The 22,028-nt window shown below is 31.1% G+C and overlaps 3 protein-coding genes across 4 annotated transcripts; 2 read left to right on the plus strand and 1 right to left on the minus strand.

Annotated features, from left to right (window-relative positions):
* The first annotated feature begins 749 nt into the window (after positions 1-749).
* On the plus strand, positions 750-6,222 carry LOC115709435 (cellulose synthase A catalytic subunit 3 [UDP-forming]). Its single transcript, XM_030637543.2, has 14 exons — positions 750-1,345; positions 1,463-1,587; positions 1,745-1,940; positions 2,035-2,255; positions 2,337-2,445; positions 2,521-2,719; positions 2,810-3,076; positions 3,165-3,648; positions 3,741-3,866; positions 3,958-4,170; positions 4,250-4,514; positions 4,600-4,802; positions 4,888-5,238; positions 5,395-6,222. The coding sequence occupies exons 2-14, from the start codon at positions 1,564-1,566 to the stop codon at positions 5,977-5,979; spliced, it is 3,243 nt and encodes a 1,080-aa protein (XP_030493403.1). The 5' UTR covers positions 750-1,345; positions 1,463-1,563; the 3' UTR covers positions 5,980-6,222.
* A 752-nt stretch (positions 6,223-6,974) lies between these two features.
* LOC115708841 (malate dehydrogenase, cytoplasmic) lies at positions 6,975-11,045 on the minus strand. Its single transcript, XM_030636859.2, has 7 exons — positions 10,653-11,045; positions 9,683-9,835; positions 9,374-9,549; positions 8,670-8,947; positions 8,450-8,585; positions 7,237-7,348; positions 6,975-7,131 (listed from the first exon to the last, which is right to left on the minus strand). The coding sequence occupies exons 1-7, from the start codon at positions 10,795-10,797 to the stop codon at positions 7,037-7,039; spliced, it is 1,095 nt and encodes a 364-aa protein (XP_030492719.2). The 5' UTR covers positions 10,798-11,045; the 3' UTR covers positions 6,975-7,036.
* Positions 11,046-14,498: 3,453 nt separating this feature from the next.
* Positions 14,499-15,994, plus strand: LOC115709061 (uncharacterized). Of its 2 annotated transcripts, none has more exons than XM_030637093.2 (3): positions 14,499-14,696; positions 15,333-15,578; positions 15,694-15,994. In XM_030637093.2, the coding sequence occupies exons 1-3, from the start codon at positions 14,631-14,633 to the stop codon at positions 15,823-15,825; spliced, it is 444 nt and encodes a 147-aa protein (XP_030492953.2). In that variant the 5' UTR covers positions 14,499-14,630; the 3' UTR covers positions 15,826-15,994. The 2 variants fall into 2 exon arrangements, with proteins under 2 accessions (XP_030492953.2, XP_030492952.2); XM_030637092.2 differs by having other exon boundaries at positions 14,500-14,696; positions 15,682-15,994.
* Positions 15,995-22,028: the final 6,034 nt, after the last annotated feature.

Raw genomic sequence — 22,028 nt, forward strand, 5'->3', positions numbered from 1 at the left:
TTTTTTAAGTTTAATTGGCTCGAATCAGCTAATGAATTTCTAAATCCAATTATTAATTGAATTTTTCATGGCATTTCCCTAAGTTAAACCAAATCCAATAACAAAAGGACAATCATGAATTTGCCTAAATCCAATTGATTAGATTGAATTTTTTAAGTTTAATTGGCTCGAATCAGCTAATGAATTTCTAAATCCAATTATTAATTGAATTGTATGAGATAAAGAAAAAAAAATTGAATTGAATCATATGAGAAAAAAAAATTAGATTGCATGACAAAAGAAAAATGTCTTATTTATGTTTAATATGAATTACTTATTTATGTTTGAATGAGGATGACAAAAGAAAAATGTGTTCATAATTTTTTTTTTCTTTGTTTTCTAATAAATAAAAAGAAAAAAGTAAGTTTTTTCTTGCTCAAGAAACACAAATTTTTTACTTCCTAAAAAAAATATTACCTTTTACTTCTTGTTGACATTTGTAATAAATGTCAAATAAAGTTCCTATTTCCTCTCACACAAATTGAACAATTTTAGACCATTATTTCCTCTATTTCTAAGAAATAAAAATTAAATCTTTACAAATTATTTTGGTGTCTAAAGACCCTTTTTTTTTTTTTTTAAATTTTTTTGGTGTGATGAGGTGGCATAAAATGGTCAAAATCTAAGGGATAAAAAAAGTACACCAAAAGACCAAACAAACGCTATAAGACCGCACCAAAGACGCTGTCTTGTCCAGTTGTTTCCATCTAATCTCCGACTCTAACTCTCCCTTGTCTTTATCTTACACTTCACCGATTTTAATGTTAAATAAAAATCAAAACTTTTTCTATTTTTTCAACTAAAATAAGCAAAGTAAATTCTGGGTTTTGATTATTATTGAATTAAGAAACAGTAAGTAAAAAAAAAAAGGAAAGCTCAAAAATTTTCTTGTACGTTTTCTTTCTCACTTTCTCTCTCTAAAAACTCAGACTGTCGGTGGAGTAGTGAAGAGAGAGAGAGTTTGAGACCGTAGTTACTCTGTCTCTTTCGTCCCCTTGAAGCTATTTTTCTCTTTTTTCTATTTTATAATATTTTCCTTTTCTATATATCTACAGCTATACAAAGAGAGAAGCGTTTTTAGAGAGAGAGAGAGAGAGAGAGAGAGAGAGAGAAAGAGCTGTGCTTAGCATAGCATAGCATAGCAGTAGTCTCTCTTTGTGACCACTTATTTTGTTGATCTGTGAGATTTGAGCATCTGGGTTTGTTTCAGATAATCAGATTTGAGATCTGGTTGTGATTTTGATCAATTTGGCTTTGGAGCTCAATTGGGTCTAATTACAAAGCTCAGTTTTTTGTTTTTCTTAAGGTAAAGTTTCAATCTTTATTCATACTTAATTTCAGTACAATATATGAGTGTTTTAGTGTACCTAATTCCAACTGTAAAGATAAGATTTTTGATGTTTATATGTATCTTCTTTTTCAGTTACAGATCTGGGTTTTGAAAGTGAAGAGTATTTGGAGGTATGCATAGATCTGATTAAGTCAATTTGAGCTACCAATTTGACCCATTTGAGCTTGGTGGCAATGGAATCAGAAGGAGAAACTGGGGTAAGTAGTAACATTGTACTTTCATGTTTTTATTAGTTTGATTAGAAACTATGATATGTTACATAGTCAAAATACTAGAAACTTAAAACTTTGATGATGTTTTAGATTTAGGCAAATTCATGATTGTCCTTTTGTTATTGGATTTGGTTTAACTCAGGGAAATGCCATGAAGAATCTTGGTGGTTTGGTCTGTCTGATATGTGGTGATGGTGTTGGAAAGACTGTGGATGGTAAGCCCTTTGTTGCTTGTGATGTATGCGATTTTCCGGTATGCAGACCGTGCTATGAGTATGAGCGAAAAGACGGGAATCAATCTTGTCCTCAATGCAAAACCAGATATAGGAGGCACAAAGGTTTGATTTTTAGTTGAATTGAGATATGAATTTGATGTTAATGAAGTGAATGTGTTGGAATCTGACTTTGTTTTTTGGTCGAATGTTTGTTTAGGGAGTCCGGCTATACTCGGGGATAAAGAAGAGGATGTTGATGTTGATGATGGTGGGAGTGATTTCAATTACCCTTCGGAAAACCAGAGTGAGCAGCAGAAGATTGCAGAGCGAATGTTGAGCTGGCAAATGACGTATGGGCGGGGAGAGGATGTTACGGCTCCTAATTATGATAAAGAGGTTTCTCACAATCACATACCATTGCTCACCAATGGTCATGAGGTGAGTCTATCTAATCTACAATGTGTAGTTTCGGTTTTTGGAATGAAAAGCCTAATGTTTTTTGAAACGTTTTGTGTTTAGGTTTCGGGGGAATTGTCAGCTGCTTCTCCTGAGCGGCTTTCTATGGCATCTCCTGGACAAGCTGGTGGGAAGCGTCACCATTCCTATTCATCCGATGTTAATCAATCACGTATGTTTGAAATAATGAAATTTAAGAAAAAAACATAACAAAACATTTTATTGAGATTTTGATTGATTCTTGCAGCAAACATTAGAGTTGTGGATCCCGTGAGGGAGTTCGGTTCACCTGGTATAGGGAATGTGGCATGGAAAGAGAGAGTAGATGGTTGGAAGATGAAGCAAGAGAAGAATGTTGTTCCAATGAGCACCGGCCAAGCTAACTCCGAAAGAGGAGGTGGTGATATCGATGCTAGCACTGATGTACTCGTCGATGATACTTTACTGTAAGAGTTTATACTCTTCACTTGATTTAGTAAAACTACTTAAATTTTCTCTTTCACTTGTTGATTCGGTTTTTTATATTATTTTTTCAGAAATGATGAAGCCAGGCAGCCTCTTTCGAGGAAGGTTTCTATTCCTTCATCGAGGATAAATCCTTATAGGATGGTTATTGTTCTTCGGCTTGTTATTTTATGCATTTTCTTGCATTACCGGCTTACAAATCCCGTGCCAAATGCATATGCTCTGTGGTTAATCTCTGTCATTTGTGAGATTTGGTTTGCTGTCTCTTGGATTCTCGATCAGTTTCCCAAGTGGCTTCCTGTAAACCGAGAAACTTATCTCGACAGGCTTGCTTTAAGGTAAAAGACTTAAATCGAGTACCTTTGTCATTTTAGATTCGAAGATTATCTGTCTAGAGAAATTGAAATCTAATTATTTGTATTTCAGGTATGACCGAGAAGGTGAAACGTCACAGTTAGCTGCAGTTGACATCTTTGTCAGTACTGTCGACCCATTGAAAGAGCCGCCACTTGTCACAGCCAACACTGTGTTATCCATTCTCGCTGTTGACTACCCTGTTGACAAGGTTTCCTGCTATGTTTCTGATGATGGTGCAGCTATGCTTTCGTTTGAATCTCTGTCCGAAACTGCTGAATTCGCAAGGAGATGGGTTCCTTTCTGCAAGAAATATAGTATCGAGCCTCGTGCACCAGAATGGTACTTCACTCAGAAAATCGATTACTTGAAAGACAAGGTCCAACCGTCTTTTGTTAAAGAGCGTAGAGCTATGAAGAGAGAATATGAAGAGTTCAAAGTCCGAGTCAATGGACTTGTTGCAAAGGCACAGAAAGTTCCAGAAGAAGGGTGGATTATGCAAGACGGTACTCCATGGCCTGGAAATAACACTAGAGATCACCCGGGAATGATCCAAGTAAGATTTTCATTCGTAAATTTGGAAAACCTCGGGAGCTACGAAAGCCTTGTTATGTAAAATTGCTTATTCGGTTTGTTTGTTTGTTTCAGGTTTTCTTGGGACAAAGCGGAGGACTTGATTCTGATGGCAACGAGCTACCTCGATTGGTATATGTTTCTCGTGAAAAGCGTCCTGGATTTCAACATCACAAGAAGGCCGGTGCTATGAATGCACTTGTAAGTATCGAAAAATTCAAATGCTAAAGCAATTTATTTCTTTTTTGCAAGTTTTCTTACACAAAATGTTCGATTTTATTACTCTTTGTAGGTTCGAGTTTCAGCAGTGCTTACCAATGGACCCTTCTTGTTGAATCTTGATTGTGATCATTACATTAACAACAGCAAAGCCTTGAGAGAAGCCATGTGTTTCTTAATGGATCCCAACTTAGGAAAGAACGTTTGTTACGTTCAATTCCCACAGAGATTCGATGGTATTGATAGGAACGATAGATATGCCAATCGAAACACTGTCTTCTTCGATGTAAGTTGGTTTTTTGTTTATTGTTTTACTCTTTATTTTCGGTTTGTGTTTTAATTCTCACTTTGTTGGTTTATTTCAGATTAACTTGCGAGGTTTGGATGGAATTCAAGGGCCCGTTTATGTGGGTACGGGATGTGTTTTCAACCGAACAGCCTTGTACGGTTATGAACCACCCGTTAAGCCCAAGCATAAGAAGACTGGCGTCATGGCTTCACTATGCTGTGGTTCGAGAAAGAAGCGTTCGAAATCAAGTAAAAAGGGTTCTGATAAGAAAAAATCTAGCAAGAATGCTGATCCTACCGTGCCAATTTTCAATCTCGAAGATATAGAAGAGGGCGTGGAAGGTACACAATTAATTTCGATTTACTGTTTTTCTCTAACCATATCTTTGCAAATCGGTCTCATTTTCTCTTTCACAATTCAATTCAGGTGCTGGATTTGATGATGAGAAATCGTTGCTTATGTCACAAATGAGCCTCGAGAAACGATTCGGTCAGTCTGCTGTTTTTGTTGCCTCAACACTAATGGAGAACGGCGGTGTACCTCAGTCTGCTACTCCCGAAACTCTTCTTAAAGAGGCTATTCATGTCATCAGTTGTGGATACGAAGATAAAACAGATTGGGGAAATGAGGTTTGTGCCATTTTCTGATCTTAAATGCTTTTGCAGACATTTTCGAAATTTCTTATTTTTTTAACACAATCTTGTGCTCGAACAGATTGGATGGATCTACGGTTCTGTCACAGAAGATATTCTCACGGGATTCAAGATGCACGCTCGTGGTTGGAGGTCGATTTACTGCATGCCTAAGCTTGCAGCCTTTAAAGGGTCTGCACCTATCAATCTTTCCGATCGTTTGAACCAAGTGCTTCGATGGGCTTTAGGTTCAGTCGAAATTCTTCTCAGTCGGCATTGTCCTATTTGGTACGGTTACAGTGGTCGGCTCAAATGGCTCGAACGGTTCGCCTATGTCAACACCACCATTTATCCAATCACTTCCATTCCACTTCTCGCGTATTGTACATTGCCCGCCGTCTGTCTTCTCACAAACAAGTTCATCATTCCTCAGGTTCGTTCACTCGACTTATCCACGAATTCGTAATAATTGAAACTTGTGCGTGTTTTGTCCCACATTGCTCGTATGCAAGTAATTTGGGGGGTTTATAGGGTTTTGGTAATTGGATAAAAGCTCGAAATCTCAAACCCTATTGTTTCCGAAATGCAGATTAGTAACCTTGCAAGTATATGGTTTATTTCCCTCTTTCTTTCCATTTTCGCAACGGGTATCCTCGAGATGAGATGGAGCGGTGTAGGGATCGACGAGTGGTGGAGAAACGAGCAATTTTGGGTCATCGGTGGTGTGTCAGCCCATCTCTTCGCCGTGGTCCAAGGTTTGCTCAAAGTACTAGCTGGAATCGACACAAACTTCACTGTCACCTCAAAGGCATCAGACGAAGACGGGGATTTCGCAGAGCTTTACTTGTTCAAATGGACAACTCTGCTCATCCCGCCAACCACGCTCCTCATCATCAACTTGGTGGGAGTTGTGGCGGGAATCTCGTACGCTATTAACAGCGGTTACCAATCGTGGGGACCCTTGTTCGGAAAGTTGTTTTTCGCTTTCTGGGTGATTGTTCATCTCTATCCTTTCCTTAAAGGTCTCATGGGAAGACAGAACAGAACTCCCACCATTGTTGTGGTTTGGTCTGTTCTACTTGCTTCAATCTTCTCCTTATTGTGGGTTCGGGTTGACCCGTTTACAACCCGAGTTACCGGCCCAGATGTTGAGTTGTGTGGAATCAACTGCTAGAGATGAAAAAAATTCAATCTTTATTATTTTTTAGATTATTTATTGTTCTAAGGGAAAAAAAAAAGAACAACAACAAAAGAAAGCTATAAATCCCATAATATATGCAAATTTGTTTTGCAATTTCATTTTTTTTTTGGAGATGTAATATGATGTTTTTTTGTCTTTACTGAACTGAACTGGTTTGTACTCCATGTTAATCATAAATTATGTGCAGATAAAATAGTTGTTAAAGTTTAAAGATTATATTTTGTTGTATGAACATTTTTCTTTTGTATTTTGAGATTTTTGACTGAATTGAGCTACATAATTTATAAATTTTGTATTTGGCTTCTTTATGTTTTTTCCCAAGATTATTTGGGGCAATATTTTGTTTCAGCAATTAGCATAATTTCTTTTGACTAATTAAAATTTTTGCTTCCTGTATCAAATTTTGTCTTCAAAATTATTGAATGTAAGAATGTGTCTAATTTCGTTCAATTTGATTAATTTCGTAATTGTTTAAGTATTAAATCGTACTTTCTGAATTTTAATATTTATTAAATCATTCTCTCCAAATTCTATCAAGTATTAAATTAAGTTTATTGAACTTTCATTCACGTCAAACTTTCAGTAGTTAGACAATTTATTTTATCCAATAATTTTAATAGTTTAGGAATAATTTGTAACAGTTTAAAAAATTTAAAGGCATAATTTAATATAAATCAAAGTTCTCTGAAAACAAATTAGTCAATTTTTTTTTAGAATTAGTGGAATTTATGTCTCTAATTAAACTTTTTGGGTGATAATTGTTACACCTAAAAAAAATTTTAATATAGCATTTGGTACTTATGAAAACATGGCAAACAATTGGTGCTATAATTCTTGTGTATACATTAATCTTCTACCAAATACTTATTTATTTTATTAATAATTAAATACTTTGTTTATTTATAATATATTTTTTTTTTATATATAATTAATAGAAATAGATGTGTAATATATAAAGATTAGAGATATTGAGGACCAAATGATTTTGGCTATTCTCTTATTTTCTATGGATAAAAACAAATGAATGACATCAATTGAGATATGAATAAGCTAATGATTTCTCCTCAACAAGTTCTTTTGCAGTTTCATCCATTTTTTCTCGAGAAAACTCATCAATCTTCAGCCCTACAACATTTAATGAAACCAAATTCAATATAGTAAATTTCCCAAAATTAAAATTTACTTTTACCAAAAAGACTTGAATTGAAAACAAAAAAATTAGCTATATACCTTGGGCAATAGACCATTCTCCTTTATGACATGTAACAGGAAATGAGTAAATAAGACCAGGTTGGACCCCATAAGAGCCATCAGAATACACTCCCATTGAAACCCATGTGCCCTAAAATATATTAAATTCAACCAAATCCAACAAACAACTCATTACTCATTATTATTACAAGAATTTACAAGTTTCCATAAAAAAAGCAAATGTAAAGAATATAAGTTAATTAAAAATTTTGCTTTGACATGTACCAAATTATATTTTTTGAACTTTTTTTGTTGTTAAAAATTTTCCTAAACTATCGAGATTATTAAATTTAAAGACGTTTTATCTAATTTCATTCAATTTTACTAATTCAGTGATTGTCTATGTTTCATTTTCAACCTTTAAAGATTAAAGAAAGAAAAAGAAAGAGTAAGGTCATTCCATTTCGACAAAAGACCCACCCAATTTTAGATTCAAATTCACGAATCGTTTATGAATTCACAATCAATAGTTAACGAATCAAATTTTAACTGAATTTTTGCCTTTTCAATATAAAATGAAAAGAAAGTTTTTAGATATTCGAATTCGCTTTACATCGTATATAGTACTAGTTGATGAGGGTTACTTCAGAAACAAAAAAAAATGAAAGTCAAATTTATTGAGGGATAACTCCGATTACAATAAAATGCAACTAGATCTAGTATGAGTTGGCGATTCAGTGATTGTCTATGTATTAAATTATGCTCCCTAGACTTTGATATCTACCAAATTATGCCTTCAAACTTTGACATGTACCAAATTGTGCCTAGAACTTTGATTTATGTTAGACTTTCCGCACTAAAATTTGACTAAAGTCCTTAAATCAAACAATCTCAATAATTCAAAAGAAATTTTTAATGACCTTAAACATTCATGAGACATGATTTGGTATATGTCGAAATTCGAGAGGTAAAAATCCTAATTAGTCTTAATATACTTATTTGGTACCCTATGTTTTTTCCGAAAACAAGTTTAATATCCTTTGATTTTGAAAAGGTACTTACTTGATATTCTAAAATCAAATCTAATCAATTTGACCAAATTGTTCTTAATTATAGATAAAATTTTATCGATTTTAATTTGAGTTCAGAATACTAAATACATACGATTTCAAAATATAAGATCCCAGTTAAGTATTATTAAAAACACAGAGTATCAAATGAATATACACCTAGCTAATTATGTAACACAAACCTTAGGAGTTCCCAGAACCCAATCACGTATATGATCACAAGCAGAACTCGCAGCAGACAGCGCACTCGATTGCTTCCTAGCCTTTATAATTGCCGCACCTCGCTGCTGCACGGTGTCGATGAAATCCGTTTGCAACCTACAAAACACAAAAACAAGTCATTTTAGTGAAAGAAAACTTTGTATAGAATAATTTTGTTAAGATAGATAATTTGAGCCCTACCAATGATCATCATGTACAAGTTCTTTGACATGTTTTTCTCCACTACAAGTGTTGACAATGGCATGATTGGGATCAGGATATTGAGTTGAAGAATGATTGCCCCATATAATAACATTCTTCACATCACTAACATGAACATGTAATTTCTCTGAGATTTGACCTAATGCTCTGTTATGATCTAATCTTGTGAGACAAGTAATATTCTTTTCTGGGATTGAAGGAGCAAACTCTTTCAAGATTAGGGCATTAGTGTTTGCTGGATTTGCTATTACTAAAACCTGTTTAGTGTATGGTATGAAACAACATTAGATTAAAATAATAATGGCAAGTGATATGGTTTTCTATGATCTTGAAATGAAATTTCGAAAGATGAAAACACAAAATAATTTCGAGAATTTTTGTTATTATGGTTTTTATGGCAAACAATTTACGAAAAATATGGTTTTTTCTTCTTTCAATTTTTTTTTTAATCTAAAAATGTTAAAAATATAGGAAAAAAAATAATATGATGTAACTGGTTACCTTAATACATCTAGATCATGTTATTATTAAATTTTATTTCGATGAAAAAATAATTCAGAATACTATTTTGTACTAATTTAAATAATACGCGGCCTAATTTGTTATTTAACAAACAGATGATTCAATCAGTAACTTTTATAAAATATAAGATTCAAAATGTAATCAAAGAGTTTTATTAGAACCTTGCAATCTGGAGCAGCATGTTCTTCTAATGCTGAAGCTTGAGCCTTGTAAATCGATACGTTTTTAGATATAACGTCTTTTCTTTCCATACCTTCTTTTCGCGGGATTCCTCCGATCATAATAGCAATATCAACATCGTTACAAGCTTCAACAACATCAGTAGTCGCAACAACACCTATGAAAAACGAATAACAAAAGTAAACAAAAACCCCATTTAGTGTAAGTTTTATAATAATTATCCAAACAGAAATAAATAAAAAGTCAAAATTTTAGTAGAAACTTAACCGAACAGAACATAAAAGCATTACCCTTAAGTAGGGGAAAAGCAGCATCAATTAACTCCATTTTAACACCTTTCAAAGCTTCAAGAGAAATATCAAGCAAGTGCAAGATCACAGGCTGATCAGGACCAAGCATGGCTCCCCTTGCTATCATTGGAACTATAGCATACCCGATCTGTCCTGTTGATCAAAGTTTCAAAATTGTAAATCAACAACGATATGTTTAATTTCGATGTTATTTTTATGTTGCATTTTTACGTAGTTTCAAACTCCAACTAATCTATATATATATGATATATAGTTTAGTCAAAAAAAATTGTTTATGATTTTTGCTTACAGTTTTAGAATTCTCGCTAGTGGTTCAAATTAAACTAGATTTTTCAATTCTCTTATGTATACTACAAAATAATAATAATAATTACGACATACGAACTATGATTATTTTTATAGTTATTATTAGATTAATTTTCGATTGTTTTTAAATTGTTTTCTTATTTTTGCTGAACATTAAAGTATATTTTTGTAATTTTAGAAGTTTGAAATATAATTTTATAAATAAAAACTATATACCAATTTGTTCTTAAATGTTTGAGCATTTAAATAGTTTGTTTAGTTTTAATTTTTTAAAAAAGCGCAATAAAAAGTAAAATCGAAATGGATCAAACTCAAAGCCACTAAGGCTAGCTTAGTGGTGAGGGAGGAATGGGAAAAAGGGAGAGGTCATGGGTTCGAACCCAGGACCTTTAAGCTAATATATGATTGTAAAAACCATTACGCTACACTAAAAAAAAGAAATGGATCAAACTCATATAAACAACCCTAATTAATAATGAATGCTACATCTAAATATGCATGAATGTATGGCCAATACTATTGATCATAATTGTGAAAAAATAAACAAAAACATAAGAGAAATCATAATATATTAGAAAATTAAATTCATGTAAAATATATAATATATATATATATATAGGTTTGAATTGAACAATGAACATGCCTGCAGCACCAGTAACAAGTACTGTAATTGGTTCTTTCTCCATCTTTGTGAAGCTCCACATATATTTGGTAAGTCTCCAAAAAAACACCCCACTCAATAAAACAACCATAATTTGCTGAAGCAACAAAAGGCAGTTGTACTCCATTTTTATGTTTGTTATTTTCCCAAGAAACAAACAGAATTAATGTTTTGATCAATAATTATCCCACCCCAGCTTCCAATTTATATATGTATATTTTTGTAGTCATGAAAGGTTATGATGATGATGATGGAACAAACAAAGAATATACACAAACAAACACCTTCACGACAGTGCATTCATTATATATATTCCAAAACAAAATCCACAAGAAATGTTTTATACATGATACAATGGAATAGAATCTCTATCTCAAGAAAGGAACCTTTTTTTTTTATTATTTTATTTTATATTTATGGAGATGGTTAAAATGACAAATTTACCCATGTGAATATTTTTTTTTTGAGTGTAGCGTAATGGTATTTTACAATTCGTTAATAGCTTAATAGTTTTAAGGTCCTAGGTTCGAACCCATGACCTCTCCCTTTTTCCCACCCCTCTCTCACCACTAAGCTAGCCTTAGTGGCTTACCCATGTGAATATTGATCATTGAATCAATGATGATGATGATGATGATGATGATGATGATGATGATGATGATGATGATGATGATTCCATTTTGGCTATGCTGCTGACTAGGATAAGCAAAACACACAAATTTGAGAGCTCAGCTCAATTTAGTGTCTTTTTTTTTTTTTTTTGAAGAAAAGTGAAGCAAAATATATTAATAAGAGGAAGAGTTAGACCTCGCGGTCATTACATAACATGTCACCCGGTATAGAGGAAACCGGAATAACACCAAATGTCTTGTGGGGAAAGCCCACTTGGCCACGTTATGGGCCGCGAAATTACAGGTTCTACTAACATAAGAAAATACACAGCTCAATTTAGTGTCAAATTAACATATTTCAGCACATTAGTACTTGTTAGATCTGGTGTTGTATCTTGACATGAAGAGAAGAGAAGAAGATGAAACAGAGAAGAAGAAAGAAGAAGAAAGAGAAAAAAAGATTGAGCTGAAAGAATAGCTACTTTCCAATAGAGAGTGTTACAGATCTTTATATACAAGATAAAGCAATCAAGATACAGTTGGAACTAATCTAACCAACTGTATAACAGACTAGTAACAAACTCTAACAGAATAACAGACTATCCTCCTTTACAGTACTAAACAGAGCTGTAAATATATGTGTGTCGTGTTAGTTCTGTCTGTATTTAAAAAAATTGTAAAGTTATAGTTTGTATTATTCTGGGTCATAAATAAATATGAGTTCTATCATGTTGAACTAATATAGGGCAGATTCGACCTGATACAATCCATAATTCCGATATTTTATGTTGTGCTCGAATTCGTACTTTTAATTAGACTGATTGGTCTTTTTTTTATTGAATAAGTCAGTCAATTATCTTCTGCGCGCGTACTCAAATTCGTGTTGCACATGCATTTTCATACTTTTATTATAGCAATGAGTTAAATATTTTCATAGTTTTAATTACAATTTTTCAATAATAATTATATATGATTATATAAAAAAATAATTATAATGATTAGAACTTAAATATTCATATAATCTTCGAGCTTAAGTGTAATCATGTCTATTAGAATTATTGTGTTGGGTCATACTTAAACTCATATTTTTTGTATTAGATCGTACAATTGTAATATTGCACGGTGTCATACCCAAACTTACATTTAATTAATTTGGGTCAACTCGTGCTCGTACCTCCCAACCTCGTACAAGTTTCGTGCCACATCAAAAATCAGAACCTGTATATACAACCCTAGCGTTACAACATCACTCACTTGGTGGAGAGTGGTTGGTTTTTCCACTACATGCCAAGGTTATCATGGATAGCATGATATCTTTCAATGGTTATCCTATATGATTAAATTTTTTAGAAACTAAATATTATTGAGATTTAGAGCTAGATTAAAAAGAAATGAAAGATTAGAGACATGTATTTTTTATATGATTTGGACTGTTAATAAGTCTTAGTCCACAAATTACTATATATATATTGAGCTTTTTAGCTTTTGGTAACAATGGAGTTTATAAATTTGTAGAGTTTTTGCTCTTTGAAATCCTAAGTTTCAATTTTTTTTTGGTGATACAATGATTATTTATAGGCAATCATGCACTTTAGGTCAGATTGATCACTACAAGAAATGTCACTTTTACCAGCACAGTTTGCTACTGCGCTGGTAAAAGTAACTTCTACCAGCGCATTTCGCAAACTGCGCTGGCAAAGAGGTCAAAGTTTTACCAGTGTATATTTGCAGTGGCTAAAATCTAACTTTTACCAACACATTTACGTGTTGGGAAAAGTCATTTTTGTCAGCGTTTTTTATTTTATGCTGGCAAAAGTTCTAATACCAACATTGATTTGTCAATTCCCTTTTCCCAACACATCACAAATAAATTCTATTTTACCAGCGCAATACTAACTTTTGCCAGCATAAAAATGTGCTGGCAAAAGTGACATTTTTTGTAGTGGATTTAGGCTTATTAAAAGAGTTTTCACATATATTTGACCCACAAATGGTATTTACAAAAGAATATATTGAAAAGTGTCAAAGTTACAAGTATTGCGCGAGTAAGGCCCATTATCTAGCTGCATGGTATTTTTTTTTATTTTATTTTTAAGTATTTTTATGGTATTTAATATGCCATATGTATGTAAATTAGGTTTTTAAATCTCATATTTAATGTTTTTATTTGTTTAAGTATATTTATTTGTCACTAATGCTAGAAAAGTCATCAGAGTTTACTGCGGTGCTAAAAAAATTACTGGAGTAACTGTCGGTACTGGAAAAGTCGTTGGAGTTGCTGCCGACGACTTGTCTGACACCGGCAGCTACTCCAGCAATTTTTACGGCACTCATAGCAAATTTCGAAAAAATCGTCAGAATTGGCATAGTCGCCAGAAAAATCACCTAGAAACTAGTTTCTTGATGTTTCTAGAAACTAGTTTCTTGATGAAGAAACATTAAAAAACTAGTTTTTTGGTGATTTTTCTGACGACAATGCCAATTCTGACAAATTTTTTAGCACCATCAGCAACTTCGACGACTTTTTCGATATCGATAGCTACTTCGGCGATTTTTCTAATACCGACAGCACACTCATGAAAAGTCGTTGGTATTTTTGTCAAAAAAATTATCAGAAAAATCACTAAAAAAAGTGATTTCTTCATAAAAAAACCACTTTTTTAAATAACCCTACAAAAAACTCAGTTATTTTCTTAAACAAATTACATATAAGGTCAAGATTCTAAATTATTAAATCTAAATAAAAATTACTTTTAAATATTTTTTTAACAAATTCAAAAATAATTTATACTGATAAAATTGAAAAAAAAAATTATAATTTTATAAATATTGTGTAATTATACCACTATTTATTCTCATTTTTAACATTTCTTGCAAAAAAAAAACAAGAAAGAAGATTGAAACTTATCCTATCCTTAATATGTATGTAGAGATAATCTAAACTACTATCACTTCTGACACAACGAGCATGGCCAGATCACGTGCGACTCACACGTGGTAACAACTCCCCATCTCTCTGCATGTTACCTTATGACGTGTCACTACATGATCATAACTCATAACCCTCTCCGTTACATAATCATCCACGTGTCACATCTGTACACGCTTTCACTCTACAAAACTGACACGTGTCAATCTTGATATGATCTTAATCATTGAAATGGATTGGTATACAAATAATATTATTTTCATTTCTCTATAAATATATTTCCCTTTCAAGAAAAAGCTCTCTCAGCATTGGTTACTAACTAGTAGCTAAAAGTTTTAATTATTAGTTGAAAGAGAAAAAGAGAGAGGATTTTCTGTTTGTTTCCCGAGAAAGAAAATTAAGTTGGTATCTATTGGGGCAATGAGTACTACTGTGGCTCTCACTGGCGAACCTATTCTCTCAAAACTTGATCGCTTAGACAACATGGTGAGTTTATTTTATTTATTTTATTTATATTACATAATATAGTTATTTATTTTAAAACAAATTAATTAGTGAACATGTGATTTTTCATAATTTAGTTATTTATTATATGAAGACAATTTTTTTAAAATCAAAATTTTGAAGAGACATTATTAGTTAGTTAGCATGTGATAATTTATATTTTGATTTTTCATAGTTTAGTTATTTATTTTGAAGACAAATTAATTAGTTAACATGTGATTTTTCTTTATTGGTCACTTGTTCAACAAATTAATATAATTGTAATAAAAAATAAAATAAAACTCCTACTTCGGTTAGTTATATACTTATTTGTCTTAAAAAATTATATTGTCATTTTTGCAAATTTACATTTTTTTTTCTTCTCCTTTTTTGGAAATTTAACATATTTCCTTAAATAATAATAAGTAACTATATGATGGATTATACTAGGGATTTGTAACTGAATTTTTGATGTTTAGAAACATGTGGGCATGTTGGGATTTTGGTAACAAAGAACACATCTTTTGGATTGGACAAACGTTGTTAGTGCAAAACATTAATTAGTACAACTGTATATATATATATATTATATATATGTATATATATAGTGATGTGTGTGTTATATGTTGTTAATTACAGTTGAGAGAGTTGGAGGAAATTAATAAAGGAAGTAACAGATCATGTTCATCACCATCAAAAAGCTCATATGAATCCACTCAATCAAGTGGGACCTTAACAAGTGAAGGACACGTGTCATCCATCGATGATGTTTCTCCAAGAAGCTTAGAGAAGCACTGCCGTCCGATCAATCATGTGGTGTTGGAAGCTGAGGTTAAAGGAAATCTCATTGAGAGGCTTCACCGTGTAGAAGATCGAGTCCTTAAGGTATATTATATATTCTAATTAATTAATTAATTAATACAAGATTAGTAGTGCTAATTAAATATTATATATATGAATAATATTAATTATTTGTGTAATTATTTAGTTGTGTTTGCAGATGGAGGAGGAACTAATTAAGGCTAGGAAAATGAAGGAGAAGAAGAAATCTCATACTAAGAAAGGACTTAAACAACTTGTTCAACAATGTGTTGGGGGAACAAAAAATAGTGACTTGGAAACCCACCAATGATGATGATTAATATTATTATTATGGGACTAATATATGTTTTTTTTCTTCTTAATTATCTTTTTAATTTGCATATTTTGTTGTTTTTTAACTAAGTCTCCTTGTACGTGTTAGGGTGAGTTTGTACATTGATATCAAGAAAGGAAAGGACTTTGATTGTGACTTTTAACAATTTTTGGGTTTGAGGGTGTCATGCAAATTTATCTCTCTCATAAAAAAAATATTTCTCTTTTGGGTTTAGTAAATTTTAATTCATGTTTTTCTTTAAGACTTTTCATTTAATTTATAATGGTTATGAAATGAATTGAAACAACAAACTAGTAAAAATGTAGAAGTGGGGTTCTCTTAACCTAAAGAACTTAATAAATAAGGTTTTTTTTTTTTTCATAAATGTACAATAAAAATAAAATAATTATAAAAAATGTGTAAAAAAAAATTATTTTAAAAAATTTATACATTTTGAAAATTTATTACATGAAACCATACATTTTTAATATGTTTATTAAACTTTAAAATAAATAATTTTGTAAAATTAATTAAATAATTTTATAAAAATAAACAAGTTAAATATTTTTTTATTAAAAGATAAATGTTTATTATTTATTTTAGTATGAATTATTATAATTTAATAAGATTTTTTTAATAAAATAATATTAATTTTTTTTTTTTTTATATAAATATAAATCAATACTTAAAATTACTAAAAATAAACATGACACGTAAAGTGATATAATAAACATATGTGAATATTATTATTTTGATTATTAAAGTAGTATGTTCAATAAATAGAAAATAAAATAAATATATATATACAAAGTATTTTATATTATTAGTATGTTTATTATAATTGTAAACATAAAAATAGATATAGTCAATTTATACTATACTAAAATAAATATATTTTCTTTCTATTGTTTCTATATATTGATTATTTTCTAATAAGTTAGTGAACGAATTTTTTATTGAAGTATAATTCTTACATAAAAAAATAAATAAACAAACATAATTTTATAAATTCTAAACATTATTTAATTAAAAAAAATAAATACGACACAATTAATAAACAAAGAAAAAGATAAAGATAAACAATTTTATATATATATATTATTTATTTTCTAAAAAATTACTAAAAAAATAAACATAACACGTAGAGTGATATAATAAACTTATGTGAATATTATTATTTTGTTTATTAAATTAGTATGTTTAATTAATAGAAAATAAAATAAATACATATATAAAATATTTTATATTATTAGTATGTTTATTATAATTGTAAACATAAAATAAACATAGCCAATAAACACATATATAAAATGTTTTATATTATTAGTATGTTTATTATAATTGTAAATATAAAAATAAACATAACCAATATTACCATATATATACTAATCAATAATTATTACCATATATATTATAATAAAAATTGAAAAAAAGTTTTTAATTATATATAAAAGTGTATGAGAAAATGATAATAAGTTTTTTTACACATATTTTGTAATTAATTAAAATAATGTATACAAAATTGTAAAATGCCCAATAAATAATATGTGTTTATTGGATTATATTTAATGTTTTAAGGTTTATTTAAATTTAGTCTAATTATATATTAGATTTTAAATTTTATCATTCGGTTCAATTTTTGTTATTTAATTAATTTAATATTTATTATATGTTAAATTGGACCAGTTTTATTTATTTAATGTGTTTTATATATATTTATTGCTTTAATTTAAATTTTTTTTAATATTTTAAATTGAATTTATTTAATATTTTAAGTTTAGTATGTATTGTCAAGAAAAAAAAAATTAGTGTTAATTTTTATAAATATATATAGAATTCACGTATAATATTATAAATTTTAATTATTTATTAAAATTAATATACATCTTATGTATTATCTAATTTAATTTAATTAGGTATTTAAAAATAATATTGATTTAATTATAATTAAATATTTAATACATGACAGTTGGTTATAATTAAATTGGTCGATTTTTATTAGATTGAATTGACTTGTACACAATTTTACTTAATATTTTATTATTTTCTCTGTAGAATTTGATTCAGAGGAACCAGAGGAACCGATAGAAGAATGGAATGAACTAGAGAAAAATTGAAAGTCCCACATTGAAACCAATGATGATAGCAATGTAATCTACGAGAAAGCAAAGCAACTAATTGGGTGTATATATATATATACGAATTAAATAATTTTTGTGTTACCATAAAATAGTACACCTAAAACTCAAAGGGAATAAATGATGATTTAGATAAACAAAATTAATCATTGGAATCACAATAGATATCTCATAGATTGTTGTGAAAATTATATACGCAAGTATACGCAGTCACACAAGTAATAAAGTGATAAGTAAGATCGTCTCCACAGGGATTGCAAACAAAGCTTGATATAAAATCAACTAATTACAACTTAAAATAAAAAGAAATAATATGTAAATGGTTGAGTAATGATTCAAAATTAAAATTGACAAAAATTAAACTTGCTGAAATTAAAACTACTGCTGCTAGAAAAATTGTTTGCAAGATAAAAAATATAATATGGCAAAAATGGCTTGAATAACTAATTCCTTCTAGTCAGGTTTTTACGATCGATACGGCATTGGTTCAGCATTACTTTAGCATTCTGCACAGAGATAACAACAAATTCCTCTAGGCTTGTGAGAATTTTCCAACACTCACAACTTTAATCCTACCATTAAGCTCAATATATTCCTATATCAAACCAGCGAGCAGGACACCATTCAAGCATTCATTTGGTAAGTTATGCAAGGTAAATGAAATATTCCTATCCACTTACAAAGAAAAGCCTAAATCTAGGTTTTCACTTGCTTCATTCAAGTTGAACTACTAGATCTAGCCCTTCCAGTACAAGATCTAGCTTAGCAAATTGTTATTCATGGCCAAAAAACAACAATCAATTAAAATGAAACTCACTTGAATGAACAAAGGCAAACAAATACTAAAGTAAGCTTAAAATTTAATCATACCCAACTTAGAAGTTCATAGTCATTCAAGCCTCAAAAGCTTAGCTCATATTCAAATAAGAAGATAAAATCCAAGCTAAAAATACTTCATCCATGGCTGCTGCCCAAATTTACAGTCTCAAGAAGTTTTGAATACTAAGTACAAACAACAATAACAAAGAGAAAAATAAAGAAGACTATCAAGAAAGGGTAAAAGAAAATTCAAACACTAGACTTGGTCCCCTCTTCTTTTTTCTTTGTTGTACTTCCTGCTGCAATTAAAGCTCCTCCATAGAAAAAATAGCAGCTACCCCGTACTGTACATACAAGATGATGAAGATGACTATCGTGTACTTCCTCTTTCCTTTTCTTTTTGATGTTGGGTTTTTAGGGTACCAACCTCCTCACCCAAAATAGAAGCCCAAACTTTTCCACTTTGGCCCACTAGGGTGAGACCCCTTTCTTCCATGTCAGCTAGCTGATGCAATTTGAGTGATTGGACCGAAGTTGCTGAGGTGGATAAGTGAAATTCGTGTTTCCACGTCACTGCCAGGATGCTGAATTCACTTCAGCATTGCTTTAGCATTGCTTCAGCAACCAACCCAGTTCCAGCTTGTACTCCTTTTCTTCCTTGCTTCTTTCTCTTTTACCTATCAATTTAATTCCTCCTTTTTCAACAAAATAAGCACAGTTAATTGGAAAAACACACCCAACAATATCAATATTTACAAAACTTAAAGGTTAGATTACTAAATAGAAAATAACACTAAAACTAATTAAAAATAAGCAAAATAAACACATTTTCATTACTCTCCTCACAATACTTTAGTTTAAAAGCATAAAAATTAACTCTATACCATAGAGTTATCACACCCCAAACTTAGAGTATTGCTCGTCCTCGAGTAATGAAAAACAAAAAGAACTAAACAATAAAAACAGAAAATGACAGCGACACTAACATGCTTGCAGCAGAGAAAATCTTGCTCTTTCACACTTGGTCTAGGGACGAAATTTGCTCTCAGAATTAGATGAAATGGAAGTGTAATTGGCAGTAGTGAATATGCCTCGAACTTGTGTGTTTCAACAGAATTTTGCATGCTATTTATGTCCTTAAAACTTATCAAGAGTAATTCGATCAAATAAGTGTGCAAATACTTCCCACCAACAACTTGAATTTCTATAACAACCACCTTTGATCCTCAAGTTTAAAGGTTTGCTTCCATAAGTTGAATTAGTGCAATCCTCTCCACTAATGTAGCTTAGCTTTACAACTTAGATCAAAAGGACTTGACTAGGCTTGAATGTTAGGCTTGGGTTATGGTATGGTATAGGATATATTTAAGCTAGCTCAACACCTAACCACTTCACTTGTCAAAAACCGAGTCTCTTCCTTAAATTTTTTTTTCTCTTGACCCTCTTCCCTAATTCAATACTCACAAGTACTTGATATTAAAATTGACTTCTCTTGCTATGTTTATTCTCTTCTTTTTTTTTTTTGAACTAAAATGGGTGGAACACCCCAAACTTAGTTGCAAGCATATGTATTTTTTTTTTATACATTAGAAAGACATTTATTACTATATTATACTTATATAATAAATAGCAAGAGAAGGTTAATTGAAAGTTCATACTCATATACTTTGTGAGCTAATTCCCCCACCCCAAACTTACAACCCAACATTGTCCCCAATGTGGCTAAAAGTATAACCTTGAATTAGCTCGCCACAAGTTACACTCACCGCACTCACCCCAAACTTAATGTGAAACTTGGCTCTTGACAAGTGAGTAATTAAGTTAGGACATATGTGGAAATGCAAATTAAGATTGGCGTTAGATGTAGGATTGGGTTGCACAACAATAATAGGCTAAATGGCTCAAACTTGGGTGACTAGGGAAAAATTGAATTCATACGGAAGGTTAGAAAGGCTCAAACGTCCAAAGATGGCCTAAATCATTTCTAAGTTATAAAGCTCGCTAGGATTTCGCCTCAAGGATTACACTAGCTAATTCTAGATGCTTAAACTCTCTCAAAGCGTTGGCTATTCTAAAAACTCAAAGTATGGTGGGATAACACAAGCACACAATTGTTGAAAGCATTCCTCGTAGGCTAGCATGTAGACAAAAATAACACTTAAAATTAGCATTTTCAACACACAAACCAAGGCACTCCACAAATGGAGGAAAATGGATATGTTTCATCATCGAGCGCTACCCTAAACCAAGCTGAAAACACAAGCAGTATTTTTCTCATTTGCAAGCTAAAACATAACATCACAAACATGACAAAACAACATGATTAATACACATCTAATCCACATAATATTTATTACTCACACAACTAAAGACGACAATAAAAGTAAACTAAGTAAACAATCAAACACAACCAGCAATAACAATTTAACTAAGGAGAAAAAAAAAACTCCCTCAAGATTTGAACTCTTCCCCACTAGAGTCTCTGCTTCAAAATCTTTGAAGCGATGCCGATCCAATCTTTATCTTGGGACCTGCTTCAACATACAAATTTGCTCACACCATATTGCAGCAGCCCCTTTTTTCTGTCATTCCTTGCTTTGCACCAGCAATAAAGATCACCACACTACAGCAAAATCATTAGTAAATGTAGGAAATTAAAAGTTATATATATATATATCTGTAATTATATAAGTATGTATATACTAATTTTTTTCCTTTTTCTTCTTTTCCTCTTTTTTTCTTTTTCTTTTTTTCTTTTTTTTCTTTCTTTTTTTTTTTCAAGGGGTGGCACACCCCAAACTTAATTGTAAATACATATATATTTTTTTCAACCCAAACTTATTACATAGCATATATATAACTAAATATAATCATGTTCCTCCGCTCTTGGGTTGCCCAAATGTGATTCACTAAAGCCATGACAACCCGAGACCCTTCTTCCTCAAGCCTCTTCCAATGTGATGGAGGTCTTTGCTCGATCAACCACACCACTCCCAAACTTCACTCCTTGGCCTTTCACCAAAAATTTTCTTCTTGAAAGTGCATCACGTAGTTCTACCACCCCATCGGGGTACACTCTCACCACCAAGAAAGATCCATCACACCTTGAATCTAGCCGTCCATGAGTAGCCTTCGTTAAAGAGTTAGCAAAAATCACTTTTTGCCCAACTTCAAACATTTGAGACCAAAATTTTCTACTAAACTTCTTTTTCTTTCTCTTCTTTTTGGGTGGTTTTTTAGGGT

This window comes from Cannabis sativa, chromosome 3, assembly GCF_029168945.1.
Source record: "Cannabis sativa cultivar Pink pepper isolate KNU-18-1 chromosome 3, ASM2916894v1, whole genome shotgun sequence".
NCBI classification, from domain to species: domain Eukaryota; kingdom Viridiplantae; phylum Streptophyta; class Magnoliopsida; order Rosales; family Cannabaceae; genus Cannabis; species Cannabis sativa.